Below are 21,223 nucleotides of genomic sequence, written 5' to 3' on the forward strand. Positions count from 1 at the left end.
CATTTTTTTAAAAACAAGAATAGTTTAAGAGATCACTTTCACATCAACTGTGCTAACATTCATGATACAGGGGTCCCATAAAGAGAAGAGAGAAAGGGGCAGAGAAATTACTTGAAGATATAATAGATGAAGTTTTCCTAACTTGGAAAAGGAAACAGAACATCTAATTCCAGAAGCAGAGAATCCCAAACACAAGGAGCTCTAAGAGGTCCACACCAAGATACATTGTAATTAAAATGTCAAAAATAAAAGATGAAGAGAGAATCTTAAAAGCAACAAGGGAAAAGCAACCCCTTACATACAAAGGAACTCCTGCAAGACTTTTCAGCAGAAACTTTTCAGGCCAGATGGGAGTGGCATTCAAAATGATGAAATTAAAACACCTACAACCAAGAATACTCTACCCGAGAGGCTATCATTAAGATTTTAGAGAGAGATAAAGAGTTGCATAGGCAAACAAAAGCTAAAAGAGCTCATCACCAGCAAACTGGCTTTACAAGAAAGGTTAAAAGGACTTCCCTAAGCAGAAAAGACTACAACTAGAAATATGAAATTGAATTGGAAAATCTCACTGATAAAGGCAAATATACAGTAACAGTAATACTGTATATTTTTACTACTTATAAAGCAAGTAGAAAGGTTAAAAGGTAAAATTACATGTATCCACAATTAGTAGTTAAGGGATATACAAAACCAAAAAAATGTAAAATACGATGTTAACAACATTTAATGTGGATGAGGGGAGTAAAAATGTAGGGGTTTAGATGAATTCAAACTTAAGATATCATCAATTTATCAACATATATTGTTATATATAAACATCACAATATGTAAACAACCACAAACCAAAAATCTATAACAGATACATATACACACAAAGAAATGAATTCAAACATAATACTAAAGATAGTCATCAAATCACAAGGGAAAAAATAAAAAGAAGAAAGGAACAAAAAAGACTACAAAACAATGAGAAAGCAGTAAACAAAATGGCAATAAGTACATACCTATCAACAATTACCTTCAATGTAAATGTACTAAATACTCCAATCAAAAGACACAGAGTGGCTGAATACATTAAAAAACAAGAACCATATACACATAGCTTAAAAACCTATACTTAGAAAACTATGAGACACTGATGAAAGAAACTGAAGATGACAGAAACAAATGGAAAGATATGCTGTGTTTGTTGAAAGAAACAATATTGTTAAATGACCATACTGTTCAAGGCAATCCACAGATTCAATGCAATTCCTACAAAAAATCCAACGGCATTTTTCACAGAACTAGAATGAATAATTTTGAAATTTGTACGGAAACATAATAGAACCACATGGCTAAAATAATCTTGAGAAAGAACAAAGCTGGAGTTATCACGCTCCCTGTTTCAAACTATACTACAAAGTTGTAGTAACCAAAACAATATGATCCTGGCACAAAAATAGACACATAAATCAATGCAACATAATAGAGAGCCTAGGAATTAATCCATATTTATACAGCCAAATTAATCAATGACAAAGGAAGCAAGAAGATACAGCTGGTTAAATAAATGATGTTGGAAAGATGGAACAGCAACATGCAAAATAATCAACTTGGACTATTTTCTTACATCATACACAAAAATAAACTCAAAATGAATTAAGGACAAATATAAACCTGTAACCATAAATCTCCTAGAAGAAAAGATAGACAGTATTGTCTTTGATGTTAGTCTTAGCAATGTTTTTTTGGATCTGTCTCTCCTTAGGCAAGAGAAACAAAAGCAAAAATAAATGAATGGAACTACTAAAAAACTTTGCACAGTGAAGGAAACCATCAACAAAATAAAGAGGCAACATACCAAACTGATATTTGCAATGATGTATCTGATATGGAGTTAACATCCAATACATATAAAGAACTCACACATCTCACTATCAAAAAAGCAAACAAACAAACAAACCACAAACAACCCAATTTTAAATTGGGGAAAGACATAAAAACAGTCAAAAGACACATGAAATATGCTCAATATCACTAAAATCATCAGAGAAAGGCAAATCAAAACCACAGTGAGGTATCACCTTACACCTTTCAGGATGGCTATTACCAAAAAGACAAGAAATAACGGGTTTGGGGAAGGATGAAGAAAAAAGGGAACCCTGTGTACCACGGCTGAGAATGTACACTGATGTACCCACTATGGAAAGCAACATGGAGGTTCCTGAAAAGATTAAAACAGAACTACCATATTACCCAGAAGTTCTGCCTCTGGGTATTCACCCAAAGAAAATGAAAACTCTAATTAAAAAATACACATCTCAATGTTCATTGCAGTATTATTTGTAATACCCAAGATACAAAGCAGCCTAAGTGCTCACTGATAAATAAACAAAAATTTGGACTATGTATATACAATGGAGTATTACTCCAAAGAATTAAATCTTGCCATTTGCAACAGCATGAGTGGACCTAGGGGCATTACATTAAATGAAATAAGTCAAACAGAGAAAGACAAATACTATATTATTTCACTTACATGTGAATCTAAAAAACAAAACAAACAAAACAATACAGAAACAGACACATAGATAAAGAAAATAAACTGGTGACTGTCATAGAAGAGGATGGGTGGGCAAAACAGGTGAAGAGGATCAAAGAGTACAAATTTACAGTTATAAAATATTCAAGTCACAGAGGTGTAATATACAACATAGGAAATACAGTAAATAATATCATAACTTTGTACAGTGACAGATGGTTACTAAACTTACCATGATGATCAATTCATAATATATATAGGTGTCAAAACTACGCTGTACACCTAAAATGAACATAATATTTTAACTATACCTTAATTTTAAAAAAAGAAAAAGAAATTTAATTTTAAAAAATACATAAAAAAGAAAAATTAATGTGTTCCCAGAACTAAAAGGCCTCAGAAGGTTTACTATTCAAGGATCATCCTGGAAAACACTCTTGAAGGACATACTTGAGCATAAGAAGAAATATACCCAAGAATATATTATGAAGTATGGGGAGTATGGTAGAATATATATTATCAAGTCCTATAATTTACTGTTATCGAAATAAAGAAACAAAACAAAAAAAGCCAGTAATATGCAATGAATTACTTCTCAATATCCAGTTTCCTCTTCTTCCATACTAATAAACCCAGAGTAATGTGCTCAACTAAAAGTCCACATCTCTGTTTCCCTTGAAGTTAGGTAGAGCCATGTGATAACTTCATTCTGACCAATGAGACAAAACCACAATATTATGTGGGACTATTAAACAGAGTATGTTCAGAGATTATTAGAATGAATTTAAAAGAAATTAGAATGAATTTAAAAGAAAGATATAGATAGATCTTGCAATCTGTAAGAGATATACTTTAAATATAACTATGCAGAAAGGTTGAAAATAAATGGAGAAGATATATCTTGAGAACAATAGTAAGAAGGCTAGAGGACCTATGCTAATATCAGATAAAGGAGAATCTGAGAAAAAGAGTCTTGGTAGAGTTAAAGGGAGAGATTTCATGATGATAAAAGGGTCAATTCATCAGATAGATATAACAATTATAATGTATATTAAACAATATTTTATACATGAGACAAAAATGAACAAAATTAAGGCAGAAATAGACAGAAACACATAGTTTTTAACAGTCTTTTCTCAGCAATTGAGAGCAAAGATAAAGATGATCTGCACAATACCATAAAACACCTTGACCTAACTGATGGAGATTACTATATTATACTCAACAATTGCCAAATATACACTCTTTTCAAGTACTCAAAATTTGTTTACAAAGATATATGAATGTGGACCATACATGTCTCAAGTGTAAAAGAGTGGAAATTATACTCTGAATGGATTCCAATGGAATTAAATTATATATCAATAAAAATAAGATATTTATAAAAACTCACAATATTTGGAAATTAAACAATATACTTCTTAATAATTCATAGGCTTAAGAGGAAACTGAGACACTTAAGAAATACTTTGAAATAACTGATAAGGGAAAAATATATTTTCTGGGAAACAGCTAGAAGAAGTGCTTAGAGTGAAATCTATAGTTTTAAATGCTCACACAGTTGACCCTTAAACAACGCAGGTTTGAATGGTGCTGGCCCACTTACTCACAAATATTTTTCAGTAAGTATGTACCAAAGTACTACATGATCTGGGGTTGGTTGTGCAACTATGGATATGGAGGGCTAACTGTAAAGTTATACTGGATTTTCAACTGTGCAGAGGGTCGCCCCTAACTACCATACTGTTCAAGGGTCAACTGTATCAGAAAGAAGTAAGGAATAAAATAAATGATCTACATTTGTGTCTTTAAAAGCTAGAAAAAGGAGACCAATGTAGACTCAAAGTAGAAAGAATAAAATAAAAGCAGATATCAACAAAATAGAAAATAGAAAAAATTAATTTTCTCTGAAAGCACCAACAAAGTTGATATTCTCCAAAAAAAAAAAAAAAATCACAAGTGAAAGATACATTATCACTACAGACCTGAAAGGATAATAAGGAAATATTATGAACAACTTTATACTATTCAACATCTACATTAAACTTTGAAAAATACACTTTATATCTCTCCCAATTCAAATCCACTGTGAGATGCAGAGCTAGAAGGAGCATTTCCCCTAGCCTTATAACAACAACAAAAAGACAAACAAACACTAAGTTCACAACTTTTCTTGAACACATCAAAGTTCTGAGGGCAACCAAGTGGCCAAAATCTAAAGAGAGACAGAAGCCTACAGGGAGACACCAGATATGAGCACTAGCTTAAGTGAAGAAGATGAAGCTAGACATCTGTACAAAATGCAAATTGGCAAATTTAAGGAGTTCAGCTAGGTATAAATAGAGAGAGTTAAGCCACTGAGAAGTCTTAACCATCTTACAGGTCTTTACTCCACAATCCCACCAGGTGCTCATGGAAAAGTCTAAGAAAGTCCTGAGAAAATCTCCCTTGTGGTGGAGAACAGTAGCTGAAGCAAGAGGGACACACAGAAGTCTACTAGTAACCTATACTTCTAACTCCCCTATGTACTTTGATCTGGGCATGGAAGGGCAACACTGTCGCTCATAAAGCACTGGCAAAAATCCATTGAATCTGAGGGAAGGGAATGTGGAAAAAATTCTGTGATGAGGGAAATGGCAGGAATATCTGCTGGGCTCCGAACAATGCCAGAGGCAGGAAAGGAACAATAAGACCACACCCCTGAGACCCAATGATTTAGGTCTCTCTAAGACAAAGCTTAATTAGGAGAATGCTCCTTCCTCCTTTACTCCCTACAACCAAGTTAATAAGCATGGGCTTAATAAAATATACTCTTTTGCAGATTCCACACAAAGGAAAGACCTAAAGCTGAGGATACAAGTGTTGAGGGAAAAAACTCTCTGGAGAACAAGCTAACATCCTAAACACATGATGTCACTTGAGGAATTAAAGTCTGGGGTACATTGAAGGGAGCCCTATCAAGAATCTCAAGCCAAGTCAAACTCCTAAATAGCTGAACAAAAACCACCATACTAAAGGTGTGGCAAAAGAAAAACTGTCCCATTTTGAAGCATAAAAACTTATTTTCTTTGCAACAAAGGAGCTTAGACCAAAAAAACTTACAGAGCATATGAAAAAGAAAAAATAAAAACACACCCCCAAGAGACAAAGCAATCATCAGACTCAAATATGACACAGATACTGGAACAATGTTTTAGGGAATTTAACAATGAACCGAATGTTAAAAAGATTCTAATTTAAAATATAGACAACATGCAGGATCAAATGGGTAATTTTAGCAGAGAAATGAAAACTGTAAGACAGAATCAAATGGAAATGTTAGAAAAGAAAAACATGGTAAGAACGTCGAAGAATGATGAGTCCATCAGCAGATTTGGCACAACATAGTAAATAGAGGATTTGAAGATAAGTCTATAGAAATTATACTAACTAAAGCACAGAAGAAAAAGAGTTGAGAGTATCCAGGAGCTGTAGACAATATAGAGGATTTAAAATACATATAATTGGAGTCCAAGAAGGGAAAGAAGAAAAAGTACATGGCAGATGAAATGTTTTTTTAAAAAAAAAACAATAAGATGATTATAAAAGTTTATCAATTTTGGTTATCTCTTCAAAGACTCAGCTATTTGTTTCATTGATTGCTTCTATTGTTTTATTAGTCTCCACATCATTTATTTCTGCTCTTATTTTTATATTTCCTTCACTTAACTTTGAATTTTGTTTGTTCTTCTTTCTCTAGTTGTTTTAGGTGTAAGGATAGGTTGTTAATTGGGAATTTTCCTGTTTCCTGAGGTAAATTTGTACTGCTATAAACCTCCCTCTGAGAACTGTTTTTGTTGTATACCATAGTTTTGGATCATCACATTATTTTCATTTGTTTCTAGATATATTTCTTCTTTTGACTTATTCAATGACCAACTGGTTGTTTAGTAACACACTGTTTAGCCCTCACATGTTTGTGCTTTTTGCAGTTTCTTACTTGTAACTGATTTTTAATCTCATAGTATTATGGTTGGAAAAGATGCCTGATGTGATTTCAATTTTCTTAAATTTACCTAGGCTTGCTTTGTGTCCTAGCATGTATCCTGGAGAATGTTCCAAGTGCACTTGATAAGAATTTATATCCTGCTACTTTCAGATGGAATGCTCTATGAATATCAATTAGGTCCATCCAGTCTAAAGTGTCATTTAAGGCCTGTATAAAGTCCCCTACTGTTACTATGTTACTGTCAATTTCTTCTTTTATGTCTGTTAACATTTGCCTTATATACTGAGATGTTCTTATGTTGGGTGCATATATATTTACAATTGTTATATCTTATTCTTGGATTGACCCCTTGATTTTGGTCCAGTAAAAACAGTTTTGGACTTTCAATTGTGAGAGAATAAATTTTTGTTTTTTCAATTCACTAAGTTTGTGGTAATTTGCTACATCAGCCATAGAAAACTAATATGCCCTAATTGACAAAGTTCTCACAAGGTCTGAGTTCACAATTCTGAAACTACTTTATATATATCCTAGGGTTGAATAAGAAAGTAAATAAATTACAGATAATAAAAGCCAGGTTTCTCATTATCAGAGAAAGAAGTTACAAATCAGTGAAAGGGGATACAAGAATAACCTTCATGTTGCTGGAATTATCTGTATAAGTTCATGTTTTGTTTTGTTTTGTTCTGAGCATGTATTTCATTAAATAATAGACACACATGTATGTATAGATTGTTTAGCATACATATACCTGTCTCCTTGCCCTGTATTCTGAGACAGCCTGGCTTTGCCCACTGAGAAGTAGTGATACTCCAGTAGCTACCATGTGCTCCTTTGAGGATAAATCAGAGTTTGGAGTGATTTGGGAATATTCCTCTCATATACTGAGACCATCTTTCCTAATTATAGAGAAAAAAGACTGATCATATTAAAATCTTTTTTTCTTAAACATAATTCGCTATGCAGTGTTAACTGTTGGACTAGATGAGAGAAGGCTCTGGAATTGCACCCCATATTTCTGAAATCTTATTGAGTAGAAATGGAGACAAATTCCTATTCTAAAGATTACAGCAAATTTCATTTATCTTAAGGGGAAGATTTCTCTTTAAAAATTATCTTTAGAAGGCTATTTGGTTATACAAAGTTATTTTTGTGATCTGTATTAGAAACACTACACATGCTTCCACCAGTAGGAGGACCCAGGACATTCAAACACAACCAAATAACTCTGATTCTTTTCTCCTTTTACCTAGATGGTATTCCATTAAATTAAGTATACTAAGGTATACTTTCCCAGTTTTGGGTGTTAGGAGCATCAAATAACAAGAAAATCAGTTATTATCACCTGAAATATCACTGCATATCCTGGATCAGTGCAACTGCCTCCTAATTGGTTTAACTCTAATTTCTCACAACTCTAATTGTATTGTTTATTTAATCTTTCTTAGCCATTTCTTTTTTCTTGCAATCTGGCATTTAAGAAGCAAATTCCTTACCGGCCTCAGAAATCAAGTCAAAACACTTGAAGATCCTCTATAATCAGTCCTACTGTATCTATTAAACTCAATTTCTAACATTATTCTCCACTCCAATTAGGCCTATTCTTGAATTTCCTCCACACATATTAAATTTGTGACTGAATTTTTCTTTTGTTCATTTACTTCCCTTACCTAGAGAGTCCTCCCTGCCTCCTTTACCAATTCAGTTCGGCTCTATAAATTCAACAAGTTTTTAATGAAATCCTATTAAACACTAGACACTAAAATTAGGCAATAAAAAATGTAAAGCTTAAAAAAGACATCAGGAGTTCCCGTCGTGGTGCAGTGGTTAACGAATCCGACTGGGAACCATGAAGTTGCGGGTTCGGTCCCTGGCCTTGCTCAGTGGGTTAACGATCCGGCGTTGCCATGAGCTGTGGTAGGTCGCAGATGCGGCTCGGATCCCGAGTTGCTGTGGCTCTTGCGTAGGCCGGTGGCTTCAGCTCCGATTGGACCCCTAGCCTGGGAACCTCCATATGCCGCAGGAGCGGCCCAAGAAATAGCAAAAAAAAGACAAAAAAAAAAAAAAAAGACATCAATTTTATATTCAAGAATTTTACAGTCTACATACCTTTAAAGTCCCGATTCAAATCCCATTTCTTTGATGAATCCTCCCCAAGCTTTTCAGTCCATGATGATCTTTCTTTGCTCTTAAGGCACTCAATCTCTTCTCTAGCAGAGAAAAAGTTATAGACAACAGAATTTGATTACCAACTATTTTATCCTAATATGTTTTTATTGTTTCCTAAGTTTTGTCTCAACTAAATTGTAAGTCCCTTAAGTATAAGACTATCTTTTAGCTCTTTTATATGTCCTCAAAATGTCACATACACTGTGACAATTTTAATTTTACTTCTTTTATTGATACACGATAAGTCTAACCATATTGGTATGCTACACAGTTCTCTATTTACAGTAAAAATACACCATGGAATCAGTGTGGCTCTCAAGACTAAACCAATTTTGAACCTCCTACTAAATAACAACCCACTTATATTTTTATTCTTTCCATATATGGCCAATGTTTTATTACATTAAAACTACCAATTAAGTCACAAGATCAATAAAATAGTTGACATAAAAAGAAAAATTACAGCTTAACAAATTTTCATCTTTCAACCAGGCGTTAAAGGTTTTTAAAAGCACAGATCAGGAGTTCCTGTTGTGACACAGCGGAAATGAATCCAACTAAGAACCATGAGGTTATGGATTTGATCTCTGGCCTCAATCAGTGAGTTGGGAATCTGGCATTGCCATGAGCTGTGGTGTAGGTCACAGATAAGGCTCGGATCCTGCAACGCTGTGGCTGTGGCATAGGCTGGGGGTTGTAGCTCCGATTTGACCCCTAGCCTGGGAACCTCCATATGCCGCAGGTGAGGCCCTAAAAAACAAAACAAAACAAAAACACAAACAAACAAGAACACACAGATTAAAGTTTCCTTACGTTCTTTCTACTATTAGTTACATCATCTTTTTGATTTCTAAAAAGTTTGGAAAGGCTTAATTTAATACAATCGTGATATGGACACCCTGAAGAAGTAAGATTGATTTTCACCCCAAATTTGGTTTGGATGTTGAGATTGATGACACCACACACTACTATAGAGCATGAAAAAGTTTATTACACACATAATAACATTTTCTGGAGAGAGCAGAGCAGGCCTCCAAACTAGTACAAAAATGGCTTGATAGAACAGAGAAAGGAGACTGGCTTTAGGTTTTTACGGTGAGGAGGGGTCAACCAAGGCAAGAGTTCCTATACATGGTTTGAACTTACCATTGGAGCCAAAGGAGGGAATACCTGTGCTTTCTTATCAGATTGACCAGATATGGGGGGTGGGGAAGGGAAAGAAAACAGGGTGAGACTTAAAATCTGTCAATAGTCATACATCAAAATACAGATTCAGATTTTTTATTACTTGATAACTCAATACAAGCTAGTTTTAAAAAGCACAAAATACAAAGATATTGAGCAATAAGTTTATATAATTTCATCAAATTTTAGTTATCTTCATTTAAGCTATATAATTGACAAGCAAATAAGGCATATAAAACAAAGATGAATTTTTTGTTGAAGACAGGAAACAAAATTATAAATGTTCTTCAAAAAGGTTTAAGTAAAGCTATATATTAACAGTATTACCATTAATGCAGCCATCCAATTTTAAGAAATTACTCTAGCTTTTCACATTTAATTTCCTTCTATTAAAGATATTAGAATTACTGATTATATTTGAATTTGTGTTATATTAGAGGAAAATAGCACATATTATTCACTATCAATAACATAAATTCTTTGAGATGATTAATGTACCACTCCTTATACTGCAGCAGTGAAGCACTGGTTCTGTATGAATATAAGCCTACAAAATCAAAACCAAAAGAAAATAATGACAGGTAATGCTGCAAATAAAAACAAAAGTAGATGAAAACATCTTAATTTCCTTCAATAGTTAAATAAATATAATCAAAAAATGTAACTACGGTAACCCATTATTTCTTTAATCAACAAAAGAAAGTGATCTTCATAGCTTAAGCATAATGTAAATTTATGCCCTAGATGATTAGAGAGTAGTAAAATAATTCAATAAATTAGCAACTAGTTCAAAAAAAAGTAAATTGTGTGGTATTTTGTGAGGAGGATGAAAATCCTTTTACAGAAGAAGGTGCTGAGTTTTGATCCTGTTCAAATGGAAAGGGAAAACTAAAATCATCTCTTCCAGCTCCAAATATGTGAGTTGAAGAGTCTGATGGAAAAGAAAAAGTAAAGGCATCTTCTCCTTCTGGCTTCCCAAATAAGTTTCCTAAGGAAGATAAACATTATAATATCATGCTATTCATGTTACACAGTTTGCATAACCTACAAAATTACAGTATACAATAAATAGGGTAGTACTGAATCAGATTTTCTTTTTTTGTTGTTTTTTTGTTTGTTTGTTTGTTTGTTTTTTTAGGGCCACACCTGTGGCATATGGAGATTCCCAGGTTAGGGGTCAAATCAGAGCTGTAGCCGCTGGTCTACACCCATAGCCACAGCAATGCCAGATCCAAGCTGCATCTGTGACATAAACCACAGCTCATGGCAATGCTGGATCTTAACCTACTGAGTAAGGCCAGGGATCAAACCCGTGTTCTCACGGATGCTAGTCAAGATTTGTTTCTGTTGAGCCACAACTGAAATTCCCCAAATCAGTTAACTGTTTTTCTCTTATGTGCAAAGTATTGTCCTTTATACTGTGGAAGGTTAAACAGGTTCAAATTTAAACCCTACTTTGATGTAATCTGAATGCAAGTATACAAATAACTTGTATATATAAGGCAAAAGAGGAATAAAAAACATTAAATGAAAAGAATAACACAAGCAAAGAAATAGGTGTACACAGAAAACATAAGGGTAACAGAATTCAGCTTATAAGTGCATTGAGAAGTAACAAAGAATTATCAAAAGGCAGTTAATGAAACTGAGCTTGGAAAGACTGCCTAAATTTCAAACTACATAATGTGAACTTTATTTGGTAGGTAACATGAAGTCATTAAAAGTCTTCAAGCAGAGATATGACAAGATTTGAACTACTTTATAAGGGTTACTCAGGAAAGAATGTATAGAAAGACTAAAACAAATAGGAAAATGTTTAGAAATGGATTTAATAGGAAGGAGATGATGAAAGCCTGGCCTTACCTAAAATCACAGAAAAGGGAATGGAGAAAGAAATGCTGGATCTGAGAGAGATTGTATAAGTCAAATTTATTCAACTATTATTAAGTAACTATAATATACCATACAAGGCACTGTTCAAAGAAATTGACAGAACAGAGAAAAAGGGTTTTATGGTTTTAAAAGGAATTTCTGAAATCAACTTTACATAAAGAATTACTTGGTTGATGATTCCCAGAAGTCATTAAGGAAAAATATTGTTTTTCATTAATTATTTAAGACTTTAATTATAAAAATATATTTTCAATATCTTACTTATAATTTTTAATTCTTAAACAATTTAAAGTCTGTAGTAATCTGAAGACTTACTTGAAATAAGTCTTTTAAGCAGCAATATTTTTCCATAGAGAACCAATTTAATTAGTACATTAGGCAAAACAATATACTTTGTATCACTTTGAAATTTCATATATTTTCAAAATCTCAGTTACTTTATGCTAAATAAAGCTCAGCCAACCAGAAAGAATGTGGAGAGGTGGATGAGCAGATGAATAGATGAGATGGATGGAGGCATGGACAGCTGAACAGACTGATCCTGGAGTTCTCCTTTTCATTTTATTTTTCCATTGCTTTCAGTACATATCTATAAGACTTAAAGAAAAATAGCTATGACAGCTATAGATCCACAGAGAACTAAAAATCTTGAATCTCCCTTTGAAAAGAATTAATCTGACATTATTTTAATTTCAGAAGAAAAGAAGTTCATATGAAGTCTTCATAAAACTACTATGATCACTGTAAATAAAATTATGCATTACTGTGCAATACCACTGTGTAGCCTAGGTGTTGTAGAGAACTCAAAGGTTAAACAAAACACAGTCCCTGCCCTTAAAGAACCTGTGATTAGAAAAGATTTGACATATATTCATAAATAACAACACATGGTAAAATACAAAAAAAAAAGTATTTTAAGGAGTTCCTATCGTCGCTCAGTGGTAACGAATCTGATTAGTATCCATGAGGATATGGGTTTGATCCCTGGCCTCGCTCAGTGGGTTAAGGATCCTGCATTGTCATGAGCTCTGGTTTAGGTCACAGACACAGCTTGGATCCTGTATTGCTGTGGCCGTGGCACATGCTGGCAGCTATAGCTCTGATTTGACCCCTAGCCTGGGAACTTCCACATGCTGTGGGTGAGGCCCTAAGGAAAAAAAAAAAAAAAAAAAAAAAGGAGACATTCAGAAAAATGAGGGAGAGGTTTGGGTTTTTTTCCCAAAATAGAAAATAAATTTTATTTCTTTGTAACAATGACTAAAAATTCAGAAAAAATCTTCAAAATTTACAATTTGTAATAGTATGTGCAGAAGTCTCATATCTAGAAATAATCTAATTAAATACAGATACTTCACTTTTATTTTGTTTTAAAAATGACTACTGGAAAGTCAGTTCCAATTGCTGCAAGTCTGGTGTTGATCTGCAAAGTTTTCATAGACTAAGTTAGTCTTCAGATAACTTCCTCTTTACTTTCTGGTAGGCAATCAGAGTCCCAAGTTTTTATGGTTTTAGGAATATTCCTCACCCAGTCTCTTTTAGGGAGAGATCTTTTTGGAAAGGAATGTTAAAAGGGAAAATAAAAGGCCTTATGGAAGAGAACTTGGTCTTGAAAGATGGTTAAAAAGAGATGGAAGCTGAGGACTTCAGGAAGAAAAAAGTGGGTAAGGGAGTGTAGGCATATTTGGGATGCAACGAGTTCTTCAGTTTGGCCAAAGCACAGATTATTCTTATAAGATAAAAGGCGTAGCAGCTAGTTAGAAACTAGGAGCATCATCTGTTGCTCCATGGGGAGCCACTAAAGGTATTTAACCAGGGCAATGAGATGGCCAATATTAAGCATAAGGAAGAGTAACTGGGGTATTATCCATAAATAAGCTTAAAAAAATGAAAAGATCAATTACGATGTTACCGAAAAAATAGCGCAAGTGAATGGTAATAAGAGTTGGAAATATAATGATTTCAATAAAATGAAAATAGGAAAGAAAATATTTTTTTTGGAGAAATAACTCATAATACTTGAAGATTAGCCATAAAGTACAGAAAGAAGTTTAAATTATTACCGAAGTTCTGAGTCTTGGCAACTAGAATAATGGAGATACCATTAAATACATCAGAATAACAAGTTTGATTTCAGATTTATTCAGTTTTTAATGTCAACAAATGTCTTAGATATAAAGAGATATCAATCACACATTATAAATAATTACAAAATGGCTTCACTGGTGAATTTTACCAAATACTTGAAGAATATATGTTAATCTTTCTCAAACTCCTCAAAAAAACTGGAGGAGGGAGCACTTCCAAACTTACTTTATGAGGCCAGCATTACCTTCATATCAAAGCCAGACAAGGATACCACTAGAAAAAGGAAAAAAACAAAACAAAACAAAAAAAACTACAGACCAGTATCTCTGATGAATACAGATTTTTTAAAAATTCTCAATAAAATACTTGCAAACCAAATTAAGCAGCACATTAAAAGGGTAATTCATTATTCTAGAGGTGGATCAAACATGACGTTGTTGCAATTTATGTCAAAGAGTGTTCTGCCTATGTTTTCCTCTGGGAGTTTTATAGTATCTGGCCTTACATTTGGGTCTTTAATCTATTTTGAATTTATTTTTGCATGTAGTGTTAGAGAATGCTCTAATTTCAGTCTTTTACAGGTAGCTGTTCAGTTTCCCCAGCATCACTTGTTAAAGAGATTGTCTTTTATCCACTGTATGTTCTTGCCTCATTTGTCATAGATTAGTTGACCACAGGTGCCTGGGTTTATTTCTGGGCTTTCTATCCTGTTCCACTGATCTGTATTTCTTGTTTTGTGCTGTACCATACCATTTTGATAACTGCAATACTTCAGACTATTTTATAGTATAGTCTGAAGTCAGGAAGCCTGATTCCTCTGGTTCTATTTTTCTTTTTCAAAATTGCTTTGGCAATTGGTCTTCTGTGTTTCCATACAAATTTTAAAATATTTTGTTCTAGTTCTATGAAGAATGTCATCGGTAATTTGCACTGAATCTATAGATTGCCTTGGGTAATATAGTCATTTTGACAATATTGATTCTTCCAATCCAAGAGCATAGTAAATCTTTCCATTTGTTTGTGTCATCTTCGATTTCTTTCATCAGCATCTTATGGTTTTCAGAACACACGTCTTTTGTCTCTTTAGGTAGGTTTACTTGGGTATTTTATTCTTTTTGATGCAATAGTAAATAGGGTGGTTTCCCTAATTCCTCCTTCTTATCTTTCACTGTTAGTATATAGAAATACAATAGATTTCTGGTTATTAATTTTGTATCCTGCAACTTTACCAAATTCATTGATGGACTCTGTTTTCGGGTAGTGTCTTTAGGATTTCCTAAGTACAGATACTATCATGTCATCTGAAAAAAGTGATAGTTTCACTTCTTTTCCAATTTGGATTCCTTTTTTTTTTTTTTTTTTTTTTTTTTGTCTTGTTTGGGAAGGGGGGCGCCTAGGGGTCAAATCAGAGCTATAGCTGCTGGCCTACACCACAGCCACAGCAATGCCAGATCCAAGCTGCATCTGTGACCTGCACCACAGTTCACAGCATTGCCGGATCCTTAACCCACTGAGCAAGGTCAGGGATCAAACCTGCATCCTCATGGATGCTAGTCAAATTTGTTTCCCCTGAGCCATAACGGGAACTCCCAATTTGGATTCCCTTTCTTTTTCTTCTCTGATTACCATGGCTAGGACTTCCAAAACTATATTGAAGAACAGTGATGAAAGTGGACATCCTTGTTTCTGATATTCACAGAAATGCTTTCAGTTTTTCACCATTGAGAATGTTAGCTGTGGGTCTGTCATATATGGCTTTTATTCTGTTGAAGCAGGTTCCTTCTATGCCCACTTTCTGGAGAGTTTTTATCAGACATGGGTGTTGCATTTTGTCCAAAGCTTTTTCTACATCTATTGAGATGATCATATGGTTTTTGTTCTTCAGTTTGTTGATGTAGTGTATCACACTGATTGATTTGAAGATACTGAAGAATCACTGCATCCCTGGGGTAAATCCCACTTGAGGATGGTGTATGATCTTTTTAATATAGAGTTGGATTCTATTTGCTAATATTTTGTTGAGGATTTTTGCATCTATGTTCATCAGTGATATTGGTCTGTAATTTCCTTTTTTGTGGTACCTTTGTCAGGTTTTTGGAATCTAATTAAATTCAAAAGCTTTTGCACAGCAAAGTAAGCCATAAAAAAAGGAAAACCCACAGAACAGGAGAAAAATCTCTGCAAATGATGCAACTGACAAGGGCTTAGTCCAAAATATACAAATAACTCATACAACTCAACAACAAAAAAACAAACAACCCAATCAAAACATGGGCAGAAGACCTAAATAGACATTTCTCCAAGTAAGACATATGGATGGCATTTCATTAGGCACATGAAAAGATGCTCAACATCAATAATTATTAGAGAAATGCAAATAAAAACTACATTGGGAAGTTCCCGTCGTGGCGCAGTGGTTAACGAATCCGACTAGGAACCATGAGGTTGCGGGTTCAGTCCCTGCCCTTGCTCAGTGGGTTAACGATCCGGCGTTGCCGTGAGCTGTGGTGTAGGTTGCAGACGCGGCTCGGATCCCGCGTTGCTGTGGCTCTGGCGTAGGCTGGTGGCTACAGCTCCGATTCAACCCCTAGCCTGGGAATCTCCATATGCCGCGGGAGCGGCCCAAGAAATAGCAACAACAACAAAAAGACAAAAGACAAAAAAAAAAAAAAAAAAAAAAAAAAAAAAAACCTACATTGGGATACCATGGCCGTCATTAAAAATAACAAATGCCAGAGAGGGTATGGAGAAAAGGGAACACTCCTACACTGTTGGTAGAAATGTAAATTGGTACAACCACTATGGAAAACAGTGTGGAGGTTCCTCAGGAAACTAAATATAGAACTACCATATGATCTAGCAGTCTCACACCTGGGCATATACCCAGACAAAACTTTCATTCGAAAAATACATGCATCCCTATCTTCACTGCAGCACTCACTATTCACAATATCCAAGACATGGAAACAATCTAAACATCTATCAACAGATGAATGGATTAAGAAGATGTTGTACATACGTACAATGGAATACTCAGCCATAAAAAAGGATGAAATAATGCCATTGCAACAACATGGATGCATCTAGAGATTCTCGTACTAAGTGAAATCAGAAAGACAAAGATAAATACCATATCACTTATATGTAGAATCTAAAATATGGCACACATGAACCTACCCACAAAGCAGAAAAATACATACAGATATAGAAGACAGACTTGTGGTTGCCAAAGGAGAAGGGGGAGGGAGTGGGATAGGCTGGGAGTTTGGGGTTGGTAGATGCAAACTATTACATTTAGAATGTATGGGCAATAAGGTCCTGTTGTGTAGCACAGGCAACTATAACCAGTCTTGGGATAGAATATGAGGGAGATTAATATGAGAAAGAGAATGTATATATGATTGGGTCACTTTGCTGTACAGCAGAAAGTGGCACAACACTGTAAATCAACTATAAAATAAATAACCAAATAAATAAATGGATCATTCATTAACCTATTATGACCAATTAGATTTATACCTGGGATGCAAAGATGGATTGATGTGTGCAAATCAATAAATGTCACATCACATTAATAGAATGAAAGAAAAAATAATAGGATCATCTCAATATTTGCAGAAGAAGCATTTGACAAATTCAACCTATTCATGATAAAACTTTTCTAAAAATCAGGTATGGAAGAAACTCATCTGAACATAATACACATATTAAAGGCCATATACAATAAGCCCTCAGCTACCATCAAACTCAGTATCAAAAGACTGAACAAGTTCAGGAAGAAGACGAAAGTGCCCTACTCTTACCACTTCCATTCAACATAGAATTAGGAGTCCTTAACAGAGCACTCAGGTAATAAAAAGAAATAAAAGGCATCAAAATTGGAAAGGAAAAAGTAAACTGTCTCTATTTACAGAGACAGAAAATCCTGAAGACTCCACCAAAAAACTGTTATATCTAAACAACAAATTTGTTAAAGTTGCAAGATACATAATAAACATACAAAAATCAGTAGCATTTCTATACACACACAACAAATTATTTGAAAAAGAAATAAAGAAAACAATCCCATTCATACCAAAACAATTAAATCTTTTGAATAAACTTAACCAAAGAAGTGAAAAACCTCTATTCCCAAACCTATAAGACAATGATGAAAAAAGTTGAAGAAAAAAATAAATGGAGAGGTATCTCATGTTCATGGATGGGCAGAATTATTAAAATGCCAATACTACCAAAATCCACCTATAGATTCAATGTGATATCAAAATTGTAATGGCATTTTTAACAGAAGTTGAAAAAAAATCCAAAAACCTATATGGAACCACAAAAGAAAAGCCAAAGCAATCCTGATAAAGAACAAAAAGGGAGGCATTATACTTCCTGATTTCAAGCTATACTATAGAACTCTAGTAATCAAAACACAGTGGTACTAATATAAAAACAGACAAGTAGATCAATGTAACATAACTTAGAGTTCAGAAATAAACCCAAGCATACATGATTAACTAATATTTGACAAGGGAGCCAAGAATACTCAGTGGAAAAAAGACTCTTCAATAATCTGCTGGAAAAACAAGATAGTCACATGTAAAAGAATGAAACTAGACCCCTATTTTACACCACTCACAAAAATTAACTAAGAACAGAGTGAAGACTTAAATATAAGACAAAGCACCATGAAACTCCTAGAAGAAAATACAGGGAAAAAAAGATCCTTGAAAAGAGTCTTGGCAACAATTTCTTTGGATATGACACCTAAAGCACAAGCAACAGAATGAAAAATAAATGGGATTACATCAAACTAAAAAGCTTCTGCACAACCAAAAAAATAATCAATAATGTAAGAAGACAACTTACAGAAATGGAAAATATATTTGCAAATCATATAATCAATAAAGGGTAATATCTAAAATATATAAAGAACTCATAGAACTCAATTAAAAAAACAAATAATTCAATTAAAAATGGGAAAACATGAATGGGCATTTTTCCAAAGAAAATATACAAATAGCCAACAGGTACATGAAAAGATGCCCAACATCACTAGTCCTTGGGGAAATGCAAATTAAAACCCTAATGAGATATCATCTAATACCTGTCAGAATAACCACCATCAAAAAGACAAGAGATAACAAATGATGGAGAGGATGTATAGAAATGGGAACCCTTATGAACTGTTGGCAGGATTATAAACTTGTAAAGCCACTATGGAAAAAATATGGAAGTTTCTCAAAAAATTAAACATGGAACTACTATATGAACCAGCAATTCTACTTCTGGGAACATATCCAAAGGAAACAAAAATACTAATTTGAAAAGACATATGCCACCCCATCTTCATAGCAGCATTATTTACAACAGCCAAGACATGGAAACATCTAAGTGTGCACAGATGAATGAATGGATAAAGCAGCTCTGAAATATCTAAATATGCATACACATATAATACATGAGTACAATTCAGCTATAAAACAGAAAAACCTGTCACTGACAACAACAGGGATGGAGCTTCAGAGCATTATGCTAAGTGAAATAAGTCAGACACTGTATGATCTCACTTATAAACAGAATCTTTAAAAAAAAAAAAAGAAGAAGAAGAAGAAGAAGAAAGAAAGAAAGAAAACCAAATTCACAGAAAAAGAGATCAAATCTGTGATCACCTTACCTGAGGTGAGGGTGGGGAGAGGGGAAACTGGGAAAGATGGTCAAAAGGTACAAACCTCCAGTTTTAAGATAAATAATACAAGGGATGTAATGTACAACATAATGACCATAGTTAACCTGCTATGTGATATATATGAAAAAACATTAAGGGAGTAAATCCTAAAAGTTCTCGCGACAAAGAAGAAAAAAAATTTTTTTATTTATATTTGATGAGGGATGCTAACTAGACTTAACTGCAGTAATCATTTCATAATATATGTATGTCAAACCATTATGTTATATACTTTAAATTTATACAGTGGTGTACGAAAATTTTATTTCAAAAAAACTGGGGGGGAAACGTTCTGGAGTTTAGGAGGATTAGGAAAAGTCAGGGAGGGAAGATACGAATCTGGTCATCACCTGTTTTATAATACTTGAAAATAATGAAGTGAATGAGTGTCAAGTGAGAGTGTTAAAGGGAAAAATGTAAATAGATTTAATATTTTAGATGGCAGGCATTAAAAGAATGTCTACAACTGGTAGATTTATTATGGTCTTGTGGCATTTAATAACTATTTATGATAATTTCAAAAGTTATGCCTCATCCGACTGAATTTCCAGATTCATATATAAAATTTCCTTTTTTCACTTAGGTATGTAACATAGCTTCTTCAATGACACTTCTAACTCTTTGTCAATCTAAAATTAACTTCTTTAGTCTTTCATATTTCAATAAATGTTAATTCCACTCACAGTTATTTATGTCAAAATCTTGGCATCATTCTCATTTTTTCTCTTAATCCTCACATCCAGTCTATAAGCAAATCCTTACAACTCTACCTTCAGAAAATTTAATCACAAAAATCTGATTTCTTCTCACCACTTCCACTGATATCATCCTCATAATTATAAGTGCTCAACTGTATTATTTTAGTAGCTCCCTGATTTCCCCATGTTTCCATACACTCTGTTCTCCATATAACAGCCGAGCAACTCTTTTAAAATCTGTCAGATCATTTCAGTCCTTGCTGGAAACACTCCAATAGTGTTTCAAACAGAAAAAAATACCCCAAAGTTCTCAATGGTCTAAGAGCTCTCCCTCCAACCTCTCTGATATAATTTTCTACCAGTTTTTCTTTCCTTATTTGATTCAAATTGTATCATTTGAGCTGCTTTTCAATGAACATGCTAAGCATGATCCCATCTCGAGGCCTTTGCACCCTGCTGCCTAGAACACTTATCCCCCTAGCCTGTATCTGTACATCCTTCAGGTCTCTGCTCAAATGCTGTCTTTTAGCACTGCCTTATCTGACTCCCTTGTAACACAGCAACCACCTTCCCAATCCCAGTACTCCCTATTAATCTTACCCTGCTTTACTTTTCTTCATAATACTTACTCCACAAGTAAGCAGAATTAACAATAAGCCTGTGCTAATCCAGGCCCACCTAGAAGAATGACCTTGGAGTCCAGCTCCTCAGAGCACTGTTTTCTTAGAAGATACAAAATTAAGGTAAATGTAGAACCGTGTCTGTCTAGTCTACTGGATGGGACCACATCTGAATTAGAGGAGCTCTGAGTTAGTATACGGGTCTTGAGCCACATGATTAGAATAATATTGAAAGACTGGTGGGAAACTGAGGCTACAGCTTTTGTGTGTCAATGTGACCTGTTGGCACCATGCCTTTTGCCATAGCAGTTTTACGTGTCCCATGTGGGTGAGTAACAAAAG

At 34.1% G+C, this 21,223-nt stretch overlaps 1 protein-coding gene across 18 annotated transcripts in view; it reads right to left on the reverse strand.

Annotated features, from left to right (window-relative positions):
* The window catches only part of C1H14orf39 (chromosome 1 C14orf39 homolog), a 141,738-nt gene that overhangs the window by 67,401 nt on the left and 53,114 nt on the right, over positions 1 to 21,223 (reverse strand). For 12 of the 18 annotated variants that reach the window (XR_002335522.1, XM_021062362.1, XM_021062373.1 and 9 more), the window contains 2 exons: positions 9,831 to 10,857; positions 8,625 to 8,725 (listed from right to left, as the gene is read on the reverse strand). Coding sequence is in view for 16 of the 18 variants with exons in the window: in XM_021062362.1 (XP_020918021.1) it covers positions 10,658 to 10,857 (200 nt within the window). In the remaining 2 variants the exon portion in view is untranslated. Of the gene's footprint in view, positions 1 to 8,624; positions 8,726 to 9,655; positions 10,858 to 21,223 lie in introns of those variants that run through there. The other 6 variants (XM_021062402.1, XM_021062391.1, XR_002335523.1 and 3 more) reach the window with 4 other exon arrangements.

Source organism: Sus scrofa, chromosome 1 (assembly GCF_000003025.6).
Source record: "Sus scrofa isolate TJ Tabasco breed Duroc chromosome 1, Sscrofa11.1, whole genome shotgun sequence".
Taxonomy (NCBI): Eukaryota; Metazoa; Chordata; class Mammalia; order Artiodactyla; family Suidae; genus Sus; species Sus scrofa.